General features: G+C 45.9%; 1 protein-coding gene across 11 annotated transcripts in view; it reads left to right on the top strand.

Moving 5' to 3' along the window:
* The window catches only part of AFDN (afadin, adherens junction formation factor), a 134612-nt gene that overhangs the window by 62934 nt on the left and 50965 nt on the right, over window positions 1-20713 (top strand). For all 11 annotated transcript variants that reach the window (XM_060114400.1, XM_060114403.1, XM_060114401.1 and 8 more), the window contains exons 8-12: window positions 613-780; window positions 7679-7773; window positions 9024-9286; window positions 15369-15438; window positions 19031-19149. In XM_060114400.1, the coding sequence (XP_059970383.1) occupies window positions 613-780; window positions 7679-7773; window positions 9024-9286; window positions 15369-15438; window positions 19031-19149 (715 nt within the window). The remainder of the gene's footprint in view (window positions 1-612; window positions 781-7678; window positions 7774-9023; window positions 9287-15368; window positions 15439-19030; window positions 19150-20713) is intronic.

The raw sequence follows: 20713 nt of genomic DNA, 5'->3' as shown, positions 1-20713 counted from the left end.
TTTAGATACACATCTTAAGCTACCTGTTGCTCAGTGGCGGGCCTTTGCATTAATAAAGACATAAAAACTGACTGCCAGTTAATCCTGTCATATTTGAATGTAGATTGCGAGTTTGAAACATACACTTGCTTAGTACCTTTTCTCGACAGTATAAAGTTAAACTTTATTAAAGTCAGATTGCTTTGAATTCTGAGTTAATTCAGTTGAATTAAATAAAATCAGGTTGACTAAGAATGTATGTGTATTTGTGTGCGCATGTTATTACATGTGTGTATGAATGTATGTATTGATCATAGGGTTCTTTACCAATAGAAACGTTCATTTGTTCTGAAACTGGAGTGTCGTCTTTCATGCATGTGATATGCTTGGGTAGGTGTTAATTTAAAATAATTTTGGGAAATTGCTTGCTAGAGTTTTCAAGAACACGTCAAGAGAGTAGTATTTCCTCTGTTGAGGGAAAGTGTACATTGGGTAAGGTTTTGCCTAATTATTCCCTGGGAGATGTTATTAAATTACATTTTCTTGATAAATCTTTGAACAGTCGATTGCCAGTCAGCTGGCCGTCTACACTCACTTGAGTCTGGCTGATAATTTACAATGTTACTGTTCTAGGGATTTTAGTCTTTCAGCTGAAGAGGAGGCCACCAGACTACATCCCAAAGAAAAGCCAGAAGCACGTGGATGGGAAGCCCCTGCACGGAAAGGAGCGCGTTGATGGGTCTGGCTATGGCTCTGCCCTCCCGCCGGAGAAACTGCCCTACCTCGTAGAGCTGAGCCCAGGTGAGGGGTGTTACAGATGTACATTCTCAGCTTTACATTTTATTCTTTTTGATGAATGTTATTTAATTGGTCTTTCTTTTGACTGACAACCATTTTTTAAGATCATTTATTTAAAACAGTAACCATCATAAGATGGTATTTATTTTTTAAAAAACCCTTAATTAAGGTTATAGGATATGTATATTCATATGTATATGCATTAAAATATGTATATGCATTAAAAATAAACTTCACATGCACAGAAATGAATACTGAAAAACAAAATTTTAAATAGTGAATATAGAGAATTTAAGAAGTTTAAATGATTTACTCCCTTTTAAATTTTTCTTCCAAAATAACCCTGTAAAGTACTTAAGCTACTAAAAATGACAAACTGAAATGTACTCCTCTTAGGACAGACTTCATAGAGGCAGGTGTGTGTGTATTTATCACACTGCTGCTTAATGTATGAACAATGTCAAAAGAATATCTGTAAATACAATTACATCTAAGAAGTCCACCTGTAAGAGGAGCGATATCTGCTTAGTTTTAAAATTATAATAGACTAAGTCTATGTTCATGTTAGCCTTCTAAATATTTCGTTTGTTGAGCTCTCTTAAGCTAAAGCTGCTGTTATAACTTAGCCATCAGGTAGAGAAATACATTGACATTCTTAAGGAAATGTTTTATACACACACATCCTATGTAGTGTACATACTTGTATGCATATTTAATATATGTGTGACACGTTTGTTTACCATTCAGCTGAACTGTATCATTTCTTATTTATTTGGTTAAAATCATGGTATGTGGCCTTTATTGTAAAATGCTGTGAAGAACAGAGTATTGTCCCTCCCACCCAGAACTGCTTTTTAAATAAAGCTCAGTAAGTAATTACAGAAAAAGTTAGCTAAAAACAAACTGGTTATGTAGATAATCTGTGGTTCCTTGGCCGGGAATTATGTTTTTCTCTTTGATTCTTGAGTATTTATTTTTGTTTACAAGATTATAACTAACTAATGATTAGATGTGGTACTTGTGGTCCAGTGGTCTCCGTGGCACAACTGGGTTGTGTTATATTGATACAGGGAAAATGCTGTTGTTCTGACTGATATCCGTGGCCGTGTGCTGCAAGTAGTAGTTTTTATGCTTAATTATGTTTGAAGGTTTTTTTTAATTGATTAGCTGTTTGTGAGGAAGATGTGAGTGTTGCCTTGTCTCTCAGTTCTCCGGCTGAAAAGTTCATGAAAGTTTGGTTTCTCACAGTGGTTTGCAGACATGATTAGTGGTGAGGGTTTGGTGCTCAGTGGTCCGAGGCAGTGAACGGCAGCTGGAAGACAGCCATTTGTTTTTGAACTTAGAAGTTTCTAGGATCTTTGGGCATTGGGTCTGCCATTCAAGATTTTGCATTACATGCTAGAAGCTAATAATGATTGTTTTCTCCCAAACTGAAATTTTTGAAAATAGGAGTATTAACCCAGAGAAAGTTGATAAATAGCAACTGACATAGGATAATTTTCAAATGAATAGTGGAAAGTTGACTTGGGTGGGTAGCAGAGACAGGATGAGAATTCATCCATTTATTTATTTGACAAGTACTTATTGAATGCTTACTATGTGTCAGACACTGTTCTGGACCTTGGAGACAGAAGAACACCAGCAAAACAGATTAAACCCTCTGACCTTGGGAACTTATATTCTAGTGAGAACTGGTGTTTTGATTGCTTATTTCATCCTTAAGGTCTCCCGGGTAATAAAACCTATAGAAATTTTTTGTCGGTGTAAGAAACTGATGGATCCGAGATCAATGCTAGCTGTGTCCTACTTGTCACCAAGTATCGGCAACAGCATCTATCAGATGCTTGTTAAAACACGGCTTCCTTCACGGCCCTCTGCTACTTTAGTCAGCGTTTACCGAGCTGCTGCTTTAGGCTGCGCAGTAGGTACAAAGGTGACTCAGGTGGCTTCCAGAGAGACTCGTGGTCCGAATAGCTGGGCAGCCGGGGCCCCTGTCAGTCTGACGCGCCCGAGCGCTTGGGCTGCCTGCTGGAGAGCTGCAGCCAATCCGCAGGTGCCTGAAGTTCAGCTCCGCGCCACACTCGCAGGTGAGGGGGAGGAGGCCTGGATGCCGGCCGGGGTCTGTCTCACTCCAGGGCTGTTCTCTTCACCAGGTCACGCTGTCTTCTTAAGGTGTCGTTGCTGACCGAGCCCGGTCAGCACGCGGAGTGAAATGGACTTAGTTTCCCTGTGTTTGTGGATGCTGACTTGTTACTAACGACCGTTTCCCTGGACACGTTGTCAGCCAAGCACGTGTCCTCGGGGTTGGGCCGAGGTCCTGTAGGTGTCGCTGGAGGCTTTTGAGATGTGGGCGGGCGCTTCCACTGTCTTTTGGGGGGACTGGGGTAGAAGTCGTTTTGTCCCTTGCTCTGGGTTGGGCTGTGCTCCGCAGGGAAGGAACGGGTGGGGCTCCCCGTGATGGACTGACGGCCGCTCCCCTGCTGCTCCGGGACTCCCTGTCAACTCAGTGTCCCCTCAGCAGTCTGCCCACGCCGCGCGGAGCACGGCTGCCGTGTCCTCCAGCCCAGGGCTGGGGCGGGACGTGCCTTTCCCCCTGGACAGTCGCCTGCCTCCCTGCCACTCACCCTCTCCTCCTCTCCCCTGCACGCGTCTGCATGGCCTCCGTCCGCCGCTGCCGCCGTCACCTGGGTCCTGCGCGTGTGTGCTAACCTCAGGGAGAAGGGGTCGCCTTGCCTGCCCCGCTGGCGCGCTTCCAAAGGGGATGCTGCGCTTCCTCCTACCGGCTCATCTCGGGCACTAACAGCCTCACGGGCAGAACAGCGGTAACTGACCAAATGCTGGATGTGTCGGCTTTTCAATTAATAGAAATAACTTTTCTTAAGAGTTTAATGTACCTTCATTTTATCCCTATCTGGTTAATTCTTCCGTATCCAGAATTCATTTCATTTAATAGCAGCTTATTTTGCGGAAATGTCCAGTGTCTTTGTTCAGGCTACGTTTTAAGTGAGAATTTGGACTAAAGGAGTCAGAGAGCTGTTTTCCTGTCCTTCGACCCCGTGCGCCCCCAGGAGGAAGAGGGGGAGACACAGGGGAGGAGGAGGTGCGGGGGGGAGGGGGGAGGACAGAGGAGAAATGGGGGTGGTGGGTGGGGGAGGGAGCGCCGATTGGGGCCACGTGTCCGGTGACCCCAGGAGGCTGAGGAGGAAGAGGCCGCCACCCACTTGGTGCCGTTCGGGTCTGTATCTTTCTCGAGAGGCGCTCGCTGCCATCGTGGGCGGGTTTAGGGTGTCCTTGGCCTCTGCTTGCTCTCCTGCTTGAGATTCATTTCTGGCTGGCAGAGCTGGACCTTCTTACTTGGAATTTGTTTCTCAGATTTTGTGCCTTAGAGTCTGTCATCTTAAATAGTACATGGAAATACTTCCTTTGTCTGTTTTTATATTTCAAGTGTCATTTTTTACATGTCGATGTAACAATCAAAACTTTCTCGTATATAAAGCTTACTCAGCCTTTCGGCATCTTATATCGGTTTGTTGAATTTTCTCCAAACTGATCATACAGGTTTTCATTGGATATTAACCAAACTTGGAGTTTTAGTTTTTTGTTCTTTTAAAGAAAAATGGAAGCAAGGGATATTTAGTACCTATTTTGATATAATACATAAAGTAGAGTCTAAGACAAGTTTCTGTTGTTACTTTATTCCTGAAAAGGATTCCTTAATGTTTTCACGTGTTGGTTACTTTCATACTGTAAAAGAATGGAGCAAATAGAGAGACAAATACGTTTCCTTTTTTACCTGGTATGTACCGAAAACAGTTTCTTCCCTGTTGTACTGGTTTGCTAAAACGTAAGCGAACGTAAGCTCTCTGGGGGCCAGGACGTGAGCTCACTTTCTCACCGCAAACCTCTGGCGTCAGCGCAGCGCCTGGGACACGGAAGCGCTGGTCAGCACTCCTTAAACGCGTGAGTCCCCGCCCTCCGTTCACAAGCGGGCGGCAAAGAGACGCCCCAGGCCCTCGTCCACCCAGCTGCCCAGAGGCAGAAGCAGGCCTGGATGTGTGGACATGCTGTGCAGTGACACCAAAAGCGCCCTGAAAAACATTCTCAGGCTTTGCTCAGAGTGGTCTATTTTAAGTGCGTCCCAAATGTTGGACACTTGACTGGATGTTGCGTATTCCGTTTGGTAACCCGAAATAGTATTCTAACGCTTGTGCCAACCAGGAGAAAGAAGAACACGAGTATCAGCTTGTTTAATTATATACGCATAAAATAGGTTCTGAAGATTTGCTTCCGGGTTGGGGAGGACTAGGCAGGGGGCGGGTGGGGAAGGGTACGGCTCACCACGTCCTTTTTGTGCCTTTCAAATTTTGCGCCATGTGAATGTGTTACGTATTTTTAAGGCAAAAGTATAAAATGTTTCTAAAAAGCATTTAAAGCCTCTGGAAGAAGCACTCGTCTGTGTGGCGGGGTTACTTCGGAAGATTTATCTCCGCCTTCAGAGGCGCTCCGGGTCTGTCGTAGCTCTCAAGTGAGGAGAAATGTGCTCTGGCACTTGAGCCAGAAATAGAGCATTCGTAGAATCCCTGTTGCGGAAGGGGATAAAATTTTAAGATTTTTGTTTTAAGCCACAGTTTCACACGTTTGTTACTGCCTGTGAGATGACTGTGCTTTTACCAAGGAGGGGCCTTGGATCTACAAGAAGCTGTCAGTTACACTGTGAGCGTTACTTGCCTCCGTTTCTGTTTTCTGCCCGAGGTCCCAGAATTCCGCTTTATCTACGACATGAGTGGCCACCGTTTAGGTTATTCAGGATATACCTGTAAAGGTATCTTTGTTTTCTGTTATTACTGTGAAGCAGAAAGAAGGAAGGGATTGGGAAGGTTTATTTCTGATCCTTCTGTCGATAGATTTCTGTTACAGTGAAAGGAGAGACTGAGAAAGTTTCTGTCTCTCCCTTTCTTTTTATATTTCTAAATTTGTGGATGTAAATGTTGATGCAGAAAAGTATATAATGCCCATTTATTAGCTCACAGGGTACCCTTCAGAAGCATACAAAATTCAGAAGAAAGCGAATGTGGATTTTTCTTTCACCCCTAAACAGACATATTGTTCATGCTCTTCTGCTTTTTTAAACATTGTAATTGAAACAGTTGTTCTTGATCACTGATTTGCTTCTTTTGCTTTCTTGATAATTCATTTGTATAATTCTGTGCCAGACCGTATCGCATTATTCTATTTTCCGCATTTTAGTTAATAATTCTTCACTGTTAATACACTAACGCTTTCTTGAGCGCACACTGTACTGAGCACCAGGTGTAGAGAGATTGTTTTAAAGACCTAGCCGCCTGGGAGCTCAGGGGTGGGAGAGGTGAGGAAGCAGAAACCCTCATCAGACATGGTCAGTGGGGTTGAGACGAAGTGGTTCACGGTGCCGTGGATGCCGGAGAGAATGCTTCTTGACAAGGACCGTCCTTAGGGCTGCCTGTGATGTTTAAAGCCAGCAGGATGATAAGCATCCCTCAGGGATTTGGGCTCAGCAGGTCTAGATGGGAACTGGTCCTGTCCAGCGAAAGCCCCACGTGACTCTGAGGCCCTGTTTTGGATCAGTACTTGGAGTTGAAATAAAGTTGTTTAAATGAGGCTTCAGCTGCCACCAAATCTGATGAGGATGTGCTGTGAAGCAACACAGACATGGAACCCAGTTTTTAGTGCCTGTGAGACGTGGTGTCTCTCGAATGCTGCTTCAGTCTCGTCTTACCTTCACCCAGATCTCAGAGATTGCTGAAAGTTTGTCGTTAGCGTGTTATCTTGTGCACTCTCAAATTAGCAACCGTTCTAACAGCTTGCACACCCATGTTCCTGGTGTCTTTGGTCTGTGAGAGTTGAGACCACACCACACTAAGATTTTAGCAGTCTGCACTCTGCGTACACTGCAGTGTTTGCACTCCCGATCCTGGGGCCTAGAGCTTTTAACTGCAGCTCCTCGGTGAGTGATTCTGAAGCCGCTGAGGCTCTGGGGCAGCGGGGGGCCTGCACAGCACGGGCACAGCAAGGCTGCTGCTGTCACGGCCCTGGGACCGTGTCCTGGCGCGTGGATGCCGAGGCCCCTGTCCCCCTGTGCCATAGCGCTGCGATCAGAATGACCCTCTGTGTTAGGTGGGGTGGGTTAGCAGGTGAGGAGGGGAGGCGCACATCCGGGGGTCAGTGGGCAGCGGGTCGCGGCTCTTGTGGTCCCCCAAAGCCAGCCCATCAGAGAAAGTGATGCACAGGCAAGGGAAACATCTCAGCAGTTCCCGGAAGTATAAAATGACAGAAATAAAAACCAGTCTCTCCTCTTGTCCTCCACCGCAGTTCCACTCCGTGGAGGTGAGCACTGTTCACGGCAGTTCTTACTGGAACTTCATGCCAGTGGTGGCCGTCAGAATCACGTGGGGACACGGGCTGGGGCCTCACCCCTGGGGTCGGTCTGGTCCAGAGGCTCCGGGGTGAGCTGGGGGGTCACACTCCTTCCATCGGAGGTTCCGCTGCGCCCCGGCAGTCTGTGAGGAGGTCCAGTCTGGAAGGAGGGTCTCCCTGTCTTCTTCAGAATCAGACACAAGTCCAGGACCGTGTGGTGGGGAAACATTTTTTTATGTGATAAGAAAACATCGGTATGAATGACGGCGTTAGTACCTTGAACTATATTTTAAACAGAAGCTGATGTGCTTATGTCTTACTTTGAATTTTGTGTGTTCAGTTACTTAAGTTGCATGAATAAATTTGGGGAGTTCTTTGAATAGAAATCCTGAGGATTGAGAACAGTGGTGTTGCTTCACAGATAACCTGCTGTTTGCTTGCTTGTTTCAAATAACACGATGAGCACATTCGACTTGGCTAGTGAAGCCCTGTCCTTCTCTCGTCACAGATGGTTCCGACTCCAGAGACAAGCCGAAGCTCTACCGCCTTCAGCTGAGCGTCACTGAGGTCGGGACAGAGAAGTTCGACGACGGCTCCATCCAGGTGCGTGTCCTGCTGCCGCTCCGCCGCTTCGGGGGGTCAGAGGGCAGCGTGCGGGCCTGCGCGCTGTGGGTGAGTGGAAGGGAGTGAAAGCCTTTCTACTTTAACGTAAGCAGCTTGCTTGCTCTGGGTCACTTCTCTCTGCTTCATTGTGAACAGAGCAGAGTGTGAGTTTCTGTCCCACTCCACCCCTAGACCTCCAGGGCTGTTTGCTTTTCTCCAAAAGATGGTGATGGTTTTATAGGTTGTTTCCAGATTACAAGATTAAGGGGGGTAACGTACGTGGAAGTGCCTGTCACTGGGTCGCACACACGCAGTAGGAGGCGTTCAGTGAAGTGTACTTAAAATGTTACCTGAGCCGCAGCGCTCGGGCTGGATTAGAACAGAGCTTAGCGTGTCTGTGCGTTGGGAAGGGCAGGGCTGCTCGCTTCCTGGGGCTTGAGCGTGGGCAGATGTCCCTTTCTCTGTATTCTCACTTCTCAGTTACGGAATGAGGGGCCCGATGACTAATGTCATTTTCAGTTCTAACCCCATCCTCAGCACAGCAGTAAAACAGGTGAACAGGGATTTGTAGCCCTGATGATCTGTGTAGATTTACCCATTAATTGTCTAATATTCAAGATGACCACATTTTTAAAAATAAATTTATTTATTTTATTTATTTATTTTTGGCTGCGTTGGGTCATCTTTGCTGCGCGCGGGCTTTTCTCTAGTTGCGGTGAGCGGGGGCTACCCTTGTTGTGGTGTGCGGGCTTCTCAGTGCAGTAGCTTCTCTTGTTGCGCAGCACGGGCTCTAGGCTCGTGGGCTTCAGTAGTTGTGACACGTGGGCTCAGTAGTTGTGGCACATGGGCTCAGTAGTTGTGACTCACGGGCTCTAGAGCGCAGACTCAGTAGTTGTGGCTCTCGGGCTTAGTTGCTCCGCGGTATGTGGGATCTTCCTGGGCCAGGGCTCGAATCCGTGACCCCTGCACTGGCAGGCGGATTCTTAACCACTGAGCCACCTGGGAAGCCCCCATATGCTTTTAAATGCAGAGTTATGGTACCCCTTAAATCAAGCTGCTGGGTGGTGAAAATATTCAGTTATTTTGACAGTGTTTAATTAATAAATTAAGGGGAAATTCCCTGAAAGCACCAAAAATCCAGAGTTTATTCGATTATATTTATCATAAAAGGGGGACTTAGTCTTAAAATTCAGTTTTTAAATCCTCTGTACTTGATGATGGAAGTTCCTTTGATTTTCCTTTCTTTTTAGTTGTTTGGTTCAGGAATTGAGCCCCATCACTGTGACCTCACAAACATGGATGGAGTGGTCACGGTCACGCCGAGAAGCATGGATGCCGAGACCTACGTGGACGGGCAGCGCATATCGGAGACGACGATGCTGCACAGCGGGATGAAGGTGCAGTTTGGGGTGTCCCATGTGTTTAAGTTCGTGGACCCCAGCCAGGACCACGCTCTGCCCAAGAGATCCGTGGATGGAGGCCTGATGGCGAAGGGTCCCAGACAGAGGCCTGGGTAAGGAGCATCCATCACCTTTAAGAATCCCAGAGTGTTGTGATCATGCTGAAAATGAAATGAATTAGCCATAGATTATGTGTTTTATTGTCTTTTAATTTTTAAAAATTCAAAGTTTGTGGTTTGTGGTTCAGGTTCTTGTTGATTTGGGTTGGTTTCAGAGAAGAAGAAGAAGAAAGGAAGGTCTTGACTTTGTCTTGAAATTGGAAGTTGTGGCTGGTTTTTAAATTATTTTAAAATTTTGTTTTTTAGCTGATACTCTTTTTAAAATAAATTTATTTATTTATTTTTGGCTGCGTTGGGTCTTCGTTGCTGCACACGGGCTTTCTCTAGTTGCCGCGAGTGGGGGCTACTCTTCGTTGCAGTGTGTGGTCTTCTTACTGCGGTAGCTTCTCTTGTTAAGGAGCATGGGCTCCAGGTGTGCGGGCTTCAGTAGTTATGGCACGCAGGCTCAGTAGTTGTGGCTCGCGGGCTCTAGAGCACAGGCTCACGAGTTGTGGCTCATGGGCTTAGCTGCTCCGCGGCACGTGGGGTCTTCCCGGACCAGGGCAGGGCTCGAACTCGTGTCCCCTGCATTGGCAGGCGGATTCTTAACCACTGCGCCACCAGGGAAGCCCTAGCTGATACTTTAAACCAACTTTATTGGAATTATGGTGTTGTGTGTAATGAGCCTTACATCCCCGCGGTGTCTTTGTTGAGGTGTACCTTCTCTATTGCCAGCAGTGCAACGCATTGTTCTTTGTTAAGGGATTCAAGGTATTTGGCTCCACCTAGTGTCTGTCTGAGGACTTGCAACGTGGGCCCGTTGCTGGAAAAGGAAACTCCTTACCGTCTGGGAAAACTTCTCTGAAGGGGAGGGAATAAGACTTCTTTTTTGATAGTAACATTTTTTTCATGAATATACTGCCCAGTGACTTTATGACCCATTTTACAGGTTGATGGGGTGTGGATCTTGGGAAGACAGGGGCAGTCGCTTCTCCCCCGCCCTGTTGAGAGCACAGATGTAGCATTCCGCTGGTGGTCCCCTCCTCGTTCCTGTGCCTTGGTTTCCTGCATGACCGGCCTCTGGTTAACCGCTCAGAGCCTCCACCTGGGGCCACGTGGGGATCGTCCCCGTTCCCTCGTGCTGGCCCTTGGCTAGCTCCCTGTGGGCACTAGGAGTTCTACCCTGATGGCTGCTGCCAGGCTGTTGAGGACGTCTTGGCCTCTCTCCTCACCGTGTCCACATTGAATCCTGGCGGTGGAGAAGGGTGAAGGGTGTCGTGGTTGGTGCAGATAAGGCGTAACAGCGCTCCCAGGCGGACGCTCTGTGGTTCGCACACGTTCGCGTCAGCAGGGTGGGTGTAGGGGCTGCCATGCGGGCGTGGGAATCTGACGCCTTCAGTGCCAGGGTTCAGCAAGTGACTGCGCTCTGAGTCCCCGAGAGAACCGGCGTGGGTCTATACTTCCCAGGAAGATCCCTGTCTCCAGCTTTAAACTGGACGCACGTATGATAAACCCATCCTTCCCTACGGTGTCTGGCAGGACCAGGTTTTTAAAATTCCTTTCTTCAAGGTTCTCTTTGTTTACCAGCCGTCTCCCCGTTTCCTGTCTCTTGTCATGACCTTCCCACTGGCTGTTCTCTTCAGCAGATGGTCTTGCTCAAACGGTTTCCATGTTAATTAGCAGCTTTCCTTCGCCCCGTTTCTTCCTCTCAGCACCAGACACCTGGACAGGGTAAAGCCCGCCTGCCTAGTAGCCTCACACTTCTTCCTCGGAGGTTTCTCCAGAGAACTTACCGTGTGAGCAGTTCTCCTGGTGTGTTGTGTGTCGTCTTGTCAGCAGTGCCTACGATTACTGCCTCGTATTCGCAACTGGGCTTTACTTCGAGCGTTTATATCATATTTATTTTGATGGTGTTGGTGGTGTTGCCGTCCTAAACACAGTTCCACAAACGGTCTCTGTCCCACTCGTGCAGGTGGTGCTTCAGTTTTGTGGGCGATGTTTTTCTGTGTGAGGACCTCCGTCTCCTACTGCTTTTAGCCTTAATGGTTCCTGCTCTGGAGGCCTGCGGTGGTTGATTCTTGTCTTGTCTCTGGCTGAAAGCAGAGATCGTGTAAGGGCGTGGCGAACATCTCATTGTGGGGTAGTGCTGCTGTGACATTTTATTTTTATTACATCTTTTTCCTGCAGAACTAGTCAAAACTGCTTCATGGTTGAATATACCAGTAGTTACACGTACATCCATAAAGTAGAACGGACTTTCCTTTTTTATAGGAAAATTAATTAATTAATTGATTAATTAATTAAAATTAATACTGTTCTCATGTTAAACTGTTACGCAGATTTCTAGGTAGATAACTCATGTGTTCCTTTTTTCACACATGTATGTATTTCTTAAATGAGCCATAATTGGCATATTAGTTCAGGTGTGTGACATAGTGATTCAGTATTTGTATGTATTGTGACGTGATCACAGTAAGTCTAGTCACGTCCGTCGCCACACGTAGTTATGCAGAGTTTTCTCCTGTGCTGAGAACTTCAGGATCTGCTCTTAGCAGCTCTCAGCTGTGCAGCACAGTCTTAGGAACTGTAGTCACTGTGCTGTGCATTCCATCCCCAGGACTTAGTTATTTTAAACTGGAAGCCTGTACCTTTTGACCCATTTTGGCGTTCCCCCCACCACCTGGACACCCCTGCCTCTGGTACCCACCAGTGTTTGTATCTGTGAGCTTGGCTTTTTTGTTGTGACTGTTTTTTTATAGACAGTTTTCAAAGCTCACTTCCCATTTACAGTTACTACAAAGTATTGGCTCTGCTCGCCACATCGTACAACATATTCTGGAGCCCGCGGTGCACCCGGCGGTTTACGCCTCCCATCCCACGGCCCCTGTACCGCCCTCCTCCCCACCCCCGTCGTAACCACTGGTTTGTTCTCTGTGTCTGTGAGTCTGCTTCTTTTTTCTTATATTCACTAGTTTGTTGTATTTTTCAGGTGGTATCTATAGTATTTGTCTTTCTCTTTCTGACTTGACTTGACTTAGCGTAATGCCCTCCAGGTCCATCCATGTTGCTGCAAATGGCAAAATTTCATTCCTTTTATGGCTGTCTTGTTGTTTTAAGTTCCACATATAAGTGAGATCATATGGTAATTGTCTTTCTCTGTCTGACTTATTTCAGTGAGCACAGTTTCTTCAAGGTCCATCCATGTTGTCACAAATGGCAAGATATCCTTCATTTTTACGGTTGAATAATATTCCTGTGAGTCTGTATACACAGATACAGGCGTGCGTGCACACACACACACACACTCTCACTATATCTTCTTTATCCATTCTTCCATCAGTGGACACTTAGGCTGCTTCCATATCTTGGCTGTTGTGAGTAAGACTGCAGTGAACATGAGGTGAGGATATCGTATCAAGTCAGTGTTCTCATCATCTTTGGATATACACCCAGAAGTGGGATTGCTGGGTCATATGGTAGCTCTAGTGTTAATTGTTGAGGAACCTCCATTACTGGTCTCCATAGTGGCTGCACCGATTTCCATTCCCACCAACAGTGCACGAGTGTTCCCTTTTCTCCACACCCTCACCAACACATACCTCTTGTCCTTTTGATGATGGCCATTCTGATAGGTGTGAGGTGATGTCTCCTTACGGTTTTGATTTGCATTTCCCTGATGATTAATGATGTCGAGCATTTTGCCATGTACTTGTTGGTGATCTGTATGTCTTTAGAAAATGTTTATTCAGATCCTCTGCCCGTTTGTTAATTGTTTTTTGTTTTGGGAGGAGATGTTGTTACTGAGTTGTATGAAGTCTTTATATATTTTGGATATCAACCCCTTATCAGATATATGGTTTGCAAATATTTTCTCCCCTTGCACACATTGCTTCTTCATTTTGTCGGTGGTTTCCTTTGCTGTGCAGAAGCTTTTAGTTTGCTGCAGTCCCACTTGTTTATTTTGCTTTTGTTGCCTTTACTTTTTTGTCAGATACAAAAACTCATCACCAAGACTAGTGTCAAGGAGCTTACTGCCTATGTTTTCTTCTGGGAGTTTATGGTTTCAGATCTTACTCAAGCCTTTGGTCCATTTTGAGTTAATTTTTGTGTTTGGTGTAAGATAGTGATCCATCCTCATTCTCTTGCACGTGGCTGTCCAGTGTTCCCAACACTTTTTATCGAAGAGACTGTCCTCTGTATTCTCTGTCATTGTGTATTCCTGGCTCCTTTGTCATAGATTAATTGACCATATGTGTGTGGGTTTATTTCTGGGCTCTCTGTCCTGTTCCATTGATCTGTGTGTCTGTTTTTATGCTGATATCATCCTGTCCTGATTACTATAGCTTTGTACAATAATATAGTTTGAAATCAGGGAGTAATTTGTTCTTTTTCTTTGTTCTTTCTCGAGAAAGCTTTGTTCTTTCTCAGGGTTGCTTTTACTACTTGGGATCTTTTGTGGTTCCATACAAATTTTAGAATTGTTCTATTTTTGTGAAAAATGCCGTTGGAATTTTGATAGGGATTCCACTGAATGTATAGATTGCCTTGGGTGGTATGGACATTTTAACAATATTAATTCTTCCAGTCCATGAGCACAAAATAACAAATATCTTCCATTTATTTGTATCTTCTTCAATTTCTTTAATCAGTATCTTGGAGTTTTCAGTGTACTGGTCTTTCACCTCTTTGGTTAAATTTATTTTTAGGTGTTTTATTTATTCTTTTTGATGTGGCTGTAAATGGGATTGTTTTCTTAATGTCTCTGATATTTTATTAGTTGTGTATAGAAACACAACATATTTTTGTTATTGGTTTTGAACCCTGTAGGCTTACTGGATTGGCTTATTCTAACAAATTTTTTTTAGTGGAGTCTTTAGGGTTTTCTGTATGTAACATCTTGTCATCTGCAAATAGTGACAGTTTCCCTTGTTTTCTGATTTAGATGGTTCTTATTTCTTTTTCTTGCCTAATTGCTCTGGCTTTGTTGAATAAAATTGGTGAGAGTGGGCATCCTTGTCTTCTTCCTGATCTTAGAGGAAATGCTTTCAGTTCTTCACTGTTGAGTATGATGTTAGCTTAGGTTTGTCATACATGGCCTTTATGATGATGAGGGATGTTTCTTCTGTACCCACTTTGTGGAGAGTTTTTATCACAAATGGCTGTTGGATTTTGTCAGATCTTGTTCTGCATATGTTGAGATGATCACGTGGGTTTTTTATCCTTTTTGTTAGCATGGTGTGCCACGTTGATGGATTTGCGGCTGTTGAACCATCTGTGTGCATCCCTGGGATAAATCACACTTGATCATGGTGTATGAGCCTCTTAACAGGTGTTTTAGGGCTCTTTTCCCTTTGGTTGGGCCTCTCTCATGAACTGGAATAAATGGATTGCATTCACCCTTCATTTGTGCCGAAGAGCTATAGCTTGCCTCAGATTATTGACTCTTTAAAATGAGATTTTGTTTATATTCTGAACTAATTTTTCATAATGATAAGTTTAACAGTTTCGGTATTTTTGAGATATTCTTAAAAACTGTTTAGAATTACTCTGGTTCTAATTATTGACATTATCAAAAATTTCTCCATTTCTTTATTTGTAGCCTAATAGTGGTATCCGTGAGCTTTTAAAAAACCATCAGCTTGGCTTTCAGGCAGGAGTCAGCTGGGCCTGTGCCCTGTCTTCACGCCCACTCCACCCCCCCACCCCACCCCACCCCACCCCACTCCGGCCTTCCCTGAGTCCACACGTGGGCTCCTGGCACCTCGGCCGTCTGCGCTGTCTACGTGCCATTTGTAGCCTAGAGAGACTCACTGATGGAACAGCTTTCTCTTTTTTTCTTTATGCTTCCTTTCAATTTTTTGTTATTAGTTTTCAAAAATCTGATCTCGAGTATTCATTGTACATTGGTAGGAAAAGTTCATAAAGTTACAGTAGTTTTTTAATTCATTAAGTTCATATTCTGACAGTAAAGTATTTCTTGAAGATCTTTGAACATTGGGATATTTAGCTAACTATTCCTTTTGTATTATAAAGAAGAGACTACCTCTTATCATTGGAGAATTATTAATTCTATGTATTTCTTATTTTATCTCAACAGAATTGTTCCGGAGACAACTTTTGATTTAGGAGGCGACGTTCGTAGTGGAACAGCATTACCGGCGAGCAAGGTAGGTGGTTGTCTCTTACTGACAGGACTGTGTCTGTTTCACACAGCAGGACGTCCTTGATGAATTACTGGTGACATCCTCGTAAAAGTATTGTACAGACAGACGTTAATAGTGGCCTACGTGTGGGTGTCCTAACCACTTGTGTTTCTCGTGGTGATTCGTGAGCAGCAGACTGTCTTTTCCCTTAAGGCCGGGAGGTTGTGCTTTCTCTCCCAGGCAGTGTGTCCTAGGCTTGTCCTCTGTGTGGCCAGCCTTTCTCGGTCAGGCCAACCCGCAGATAACAGACTCCTGCCCTCTTACCTCCACTTGGGTCCCGGCTCCCGGCTGCCGCTTCACGTCCGTGGGCGCTTGGGTCCCGGCTCCCGGCTGCCACTTCACGTCCGTGGGTGCTGTGCTGTGCTCTCTCTCTCTCTCTCTTGCACAGCTGGTTTACTTCTGTCCTCGTGCTGGCTATCGACTGCTGGGCAACACCCCACACCCAGACTCGGTGGACGGAAACAGCAGTTGTTTTGTTTCTTCGTAGCTGTGCAGAGCGGTTTGGACTCAGTCTGCTTGCTGGTCTTGCTGGTGGCTCCTTGTGTGGGACGGTTGGTGGCTGGGACCCCTCGCCCACCTCTCTCCACGGGGGCGGCGGGCGTCTCGGTGCCTCACGAGAAGCCAGAGCTCCCCGGCCTTGCCCCTTCCGCCGCGCCGTTCACGGGCCCGGCTTGGGGGCAGGGGCTGCTCGCGGTGGCTCATCTTCCGGCACCGGGACAGGTTTTTAAGACCCTTCCTTCCTGTCCTCTCCAGCTACTGCCTGTTACGTACTGGTGTCCTCAGCACGGTTTCTGGCAGGGGTCCTTGGTGGTGGCCGTGTCCACGGCCTGCGCGCCATCGCCTTTCCCTGCCCGTTCGCAGGGCCGTGCCCGTCCCGGGCACCGACGCCCCCGGTTCCAGGTCCCGCGTGGTCTGTCCCAGCGGTGCCAGCACCACCCAGCCGGTGCACGCCCTCTGCCCCAGGGCCTCTCTCGCCCCCGTATCAGGGCACCTTCCTCCTCAGTCTGATTGGTGGGTCCCCCCCCCACCGCCTGATTCTGAAATTGGGGGCCAAGGCTTCAGACCTTGGGCCCCCCTCTTCTGTTGGTACCTGTTCCCCAGCTGACCTTAGGCTTCTGGATGCCCTCTGCGTGCGCGCCACTCCCGTCTTGGGCGCCACCCCCCCCCAGACTCTGCAGCGCCCGTCACATTCAGCGCAGCTGAGACAGACGGAGACCTTCTTTCTCACGCACCTTCTCTCCCTCACCCTCCCCCACCTCGGGGCCCGACGTCCCGTCCCCCAGCGTCCTCGGCATCGCTCGACAGAAACCCGTCGCAGGCCGCCCTGGTCCCCCCCGTCCCCTCACCCGGTCACCCCGTCACCCGGTCACCGGCGGGTCCCGCCGGCTCGGCCCCTGCCCTCTGACCCTCCTTTGTGTGTCGTCCCCGGGAGAGTCTGGCTCAGGCTGCAGCCGTCCTGTGGCAGAGGGACCACAGAGCTTCTTAGACGGCAGCCCCTCCTCTGCTCTTGCCTGGCCCGTCATTCTCTTCCCGGCAGCTGAACCGAGGTATTAAAGACGTGAATTAAACGTTGCTGCTGACCTGCTTCCGAAGCCTCCAGGTGGTGTCTTGTCCCGCTGTCACACGGTCATTCATCGCTCTGTGTCACACAGCTCCTGGGGCCTGGCCCCCTTCCCTCTCAGCTCAGCATGTGCCACCACTGCTTCTGTTCCCGGGACGCCCACCCCCATCCCACCCAGAGGCCGGGTGGGCCCGCTTCTCGTGGAACGCTCCCTCCGCTGGTTGTCCCCCGGCAAGCCCCTTCTTACCTCCGACTTCATGTGAAGTCTCCTCCGTGAAGGAGTCTTCCTTGAGCGCCCTGGCACTAGTACACACCGTACTTGAAATTCTTGGTGCAGCCTTTGCTATACCGTACGCTACTTGTTTGTTGATTGACTGTGGAGTGTGAGCTCTGTGAGGGTCGTAGGGCTTGTGTGCTCACTGCCGCACTTTTGCTGCTGAGAAAAATGCCTAGTAGTACGTAAAAGTCTCAGTAAAGATCTACTAAGCAACTTAATGAGTAAGGACTCTCAGAACCCAATATAATAACCATCTTTATAAAAAATTTTTGCTTCTTATAAAAATGCATAGTCAATATAGAAAACTTGGTTAAATTGAGAAAACGTAAAAAAACCGAAAACAGTTCATCCACAGTTCACGGTTGGCTTTTGGTAAAATTTTGGTAGATCCTTTTCTGAACTCTTGTATGCATGTGTGTGTTCATGTGTGTATTTTAACATGATTAAATCCTTCTCCACACACAGATACACACCTTTCTTTCCTGCTTCCTTCAGCTGTTTTGTGAGCATTTGTTCTAAAAGTCATTTGAAAACAGCTAAAGTGGTTTTGTAACATGTTTATAAACATATCAGTTTATTTGTTCATTGCCTTATCATTATTCATTTATAACAATTTTTTGTAGTCTAAATATTGCCATCCACTGACCAAGCAATTTTATTTCTGTAGCCGTACCTTAACAAAGTAATTAATTACTGTGTGTGAATATGTGTGTGTGTGTGTATTTATATATATACACACACAAACAAGCACAGCTATCCTGACACTTTATACTGATGAACATTTTAAACAACCTAATAAAAATTGGTTTAATGAACCTTGATGAATAGACAACAAAATGTTAATACAGCTGTTACAATTCTGTAACATAAAAATAATATTACGAGATGTCTACAACATAAGAAAAAGTATCTTTTGCAGAGCGTAGGCTGTGTAATGTCATTTATGGGAAATATAAAGAATGGAAAGATACATCCTGCACAATGTTCATCTCTGGTTGGTAAGGCCAGGATGATTTTTATTTACTTATCTGTGCTCAGTTTCTACAGTAAGGGATGTAGCAAGAAGTCTTACATAAATTTTTTGCTGCAGTGGATTTTTTACCTAAGTTTATTGATTCTGTTCTGATTGCTTTCTGAATATCAGTAACTCATCCCTCCGTCAGCCACAGGCTGGCTAGGAGTGGGCACTGCTTGGAGGGACTTAAATGTACTGTGTTGGGTTGCTTTATAGGTGTCTTTTCCCCGTGTTGATTAAGGGCAAGAAGTAAGCCAGTTTCTGTACTGAATTCTTCACTAGGTTTTGAGCTGTGATGAGTGAATTTTTACATCCTTCCTTAAAGCTCACAAGTAAACAAAGACCTGCCTCTTCACATTGTGCACATACCCTGTCCACTGTGTCCTGACCCAAGAGAACTCTGTGGAGTCAGGTCGCTGCTATTACTGCACTTTCTGCAGGGCCCTGGTGTGTGTGCCTCATGCCTGCATGCCTGTGTTTTAGAGCCGGATGGGGAGAGTGTCCATGTGTGCTGTTATTCTCTCAGTGACTGTGCTCTCGGGCACACTGCTGTGGACGTAGCATCCTCGGCACTGCTGGGCCCCTCCTGGCCCCTGCTGTCCCTCTGCGGCCCCCGCCTGCCTCCCCCGCGACGCTGACTGAGTGTGAAGCGTGGTTGGTCCGCGTGCTGTGTTTAAACGCCCTGTGTTTCCCCTGGACTTAGAGCTCCTCCAGGCTGGACGGCGACAGGGGGCTGTCTGCCGCCAGCACCGCCGAGCGAGGGATGGTGAAGCCCATGGTCAGAGTGGAGCAGCAGCTGGACTACCGCAGGCAAGAAAGCAGGTGGGAAATGGGTGCCTTTTTAATTATGAAAGGAGTGAAAGTACACCTGGAGAGGGTTACGGTTAAAAGTTACTCACTCTAGAGGTTTAGCTGACATTTTTAGAATGTTCGCAGTACTTTAAGGTTATTTCCTTTTCATGTTACCGAATTGAAAAAAAAATGCTTCATCAACAATTAATCCTTCACTTACATGCCATGGCCTCATCCCGTTGAAACGGGATGCAGCTTGAAGTAAGATGTTTCAGTGTTAAAGGTGCTACTTGGTAAAAACAGGGAGAAAGGGAATTTTTGTAGGATTTCAGTATTTGACCATTTTGATATTTAGATAAGACTAATCGTTTTACCCATTTCTAGAGGAAATCCTCACGTGTTTAAAAATACACAGAGCCAAAACTGACTTTGAAGTTGAGTGTTTCCGAGTTACGGAGCGCCATCCTGCTCGGTCTCACGCTCTGATGGCTCCCTGTTGATTGCCGGACATGAGTCTTCTTCTCTGCTGGCATTGGTCTTGCCTAGTTTTTGTGAACAGAGAACTTAGACCTTTTGTTATTTCCTTTTCTTAAGATTTTTAAATATATCTCACCTTAAGTCAGAATTCTGTTTCCTTGTGGCTTCTAAAATTGTTTCAGTGTTGGAAGGCATGGTGGTTCATTGTACGTGTTGAGCCCTCCTGCTCAGGCAGAAACAGGGGAGCTTGGTGTGAATACTCTCATTATCGGCAGTGGAACCAGGAACGCTCGTCTTTTGGTGCTATTCAGATTTTTGACGAGGCCATTCCGACTGTTCCCTTTCACAGATCCAGTAACCAAGGCATTAGCTGAGGCAGGTCACTTACCGGTTTGGTGACCAGCAACTGATACAGTTCTTAAATTTTCCATCTTGCAGCAGAGGGCACTGTACATGATAAGATTTTAATATCATTCATCATAGTAATTAAATCTGTAGACTCATCTGGGAATCTCAAATTTTTACCTTATTTTTATTATGGGCTTTTGGTTATTATTCAGTATTTTTTGTGAATTTTTTTACAATTACAATATGAATCACTATACATGGAGAATTTTTTTTTAGACATAATAATAAATAGCCTACTTTCTGTGTCCGGACTTGTTTTTGGTAGTGTATTCTAGAATTAAATGTTCAGAGCGGTGAATTAGTATTATAAGGAGTTAACCTCCATTTACTTACAAGGTGGTCAAGAGGTATGTATCGTGGTTCTTAGCCCATAAATACTTGAATAAGCAAATAATCGATAGGGGAGGGGAAGATTGATTAGGATAATGTTTTTAGGATATGCAAAATTAATAAGTATATACTTACTAACTTATTAATACAGTTAATAAATAATGATAATATAGTGTCAGAATAGCCATATGATGATTAATTGTATGTCAGGAATTATTTTCTCCTGTGAGCATATATTTTAATTAAGTTTTTTGCAAGGTCATATTCTTTTGTTTTGCCAAGACTTGTTTAAGTTTTATTGGAACTATAAATATGTGTTGCTTTGTTGATATGAAGACAGTGATGGAAACAGAAGGTTCTTCCCATTTTCAGTCTCTGT

Source organism: Mesoplodon densirostris, chromosome 12, assembly GCF_025265405.1.
Source record: "Mesoplodon densirostris isolate mMesDen1 chromosome 12, mMesDen1 primary haplotype, whole genome shotgun sequence".
NCBI classification, from domain to species: Eukaryota; Metazoa; Chordata; class Mammalia; order Artiodactyla; family Ziphiidae; genus Mesoplodon; species Mesoplodon densirostris.
Note: the sequence above shows the minus strand (reverse complement) of the source record. Positions and strands in the feature narration are given on the sequence as shown.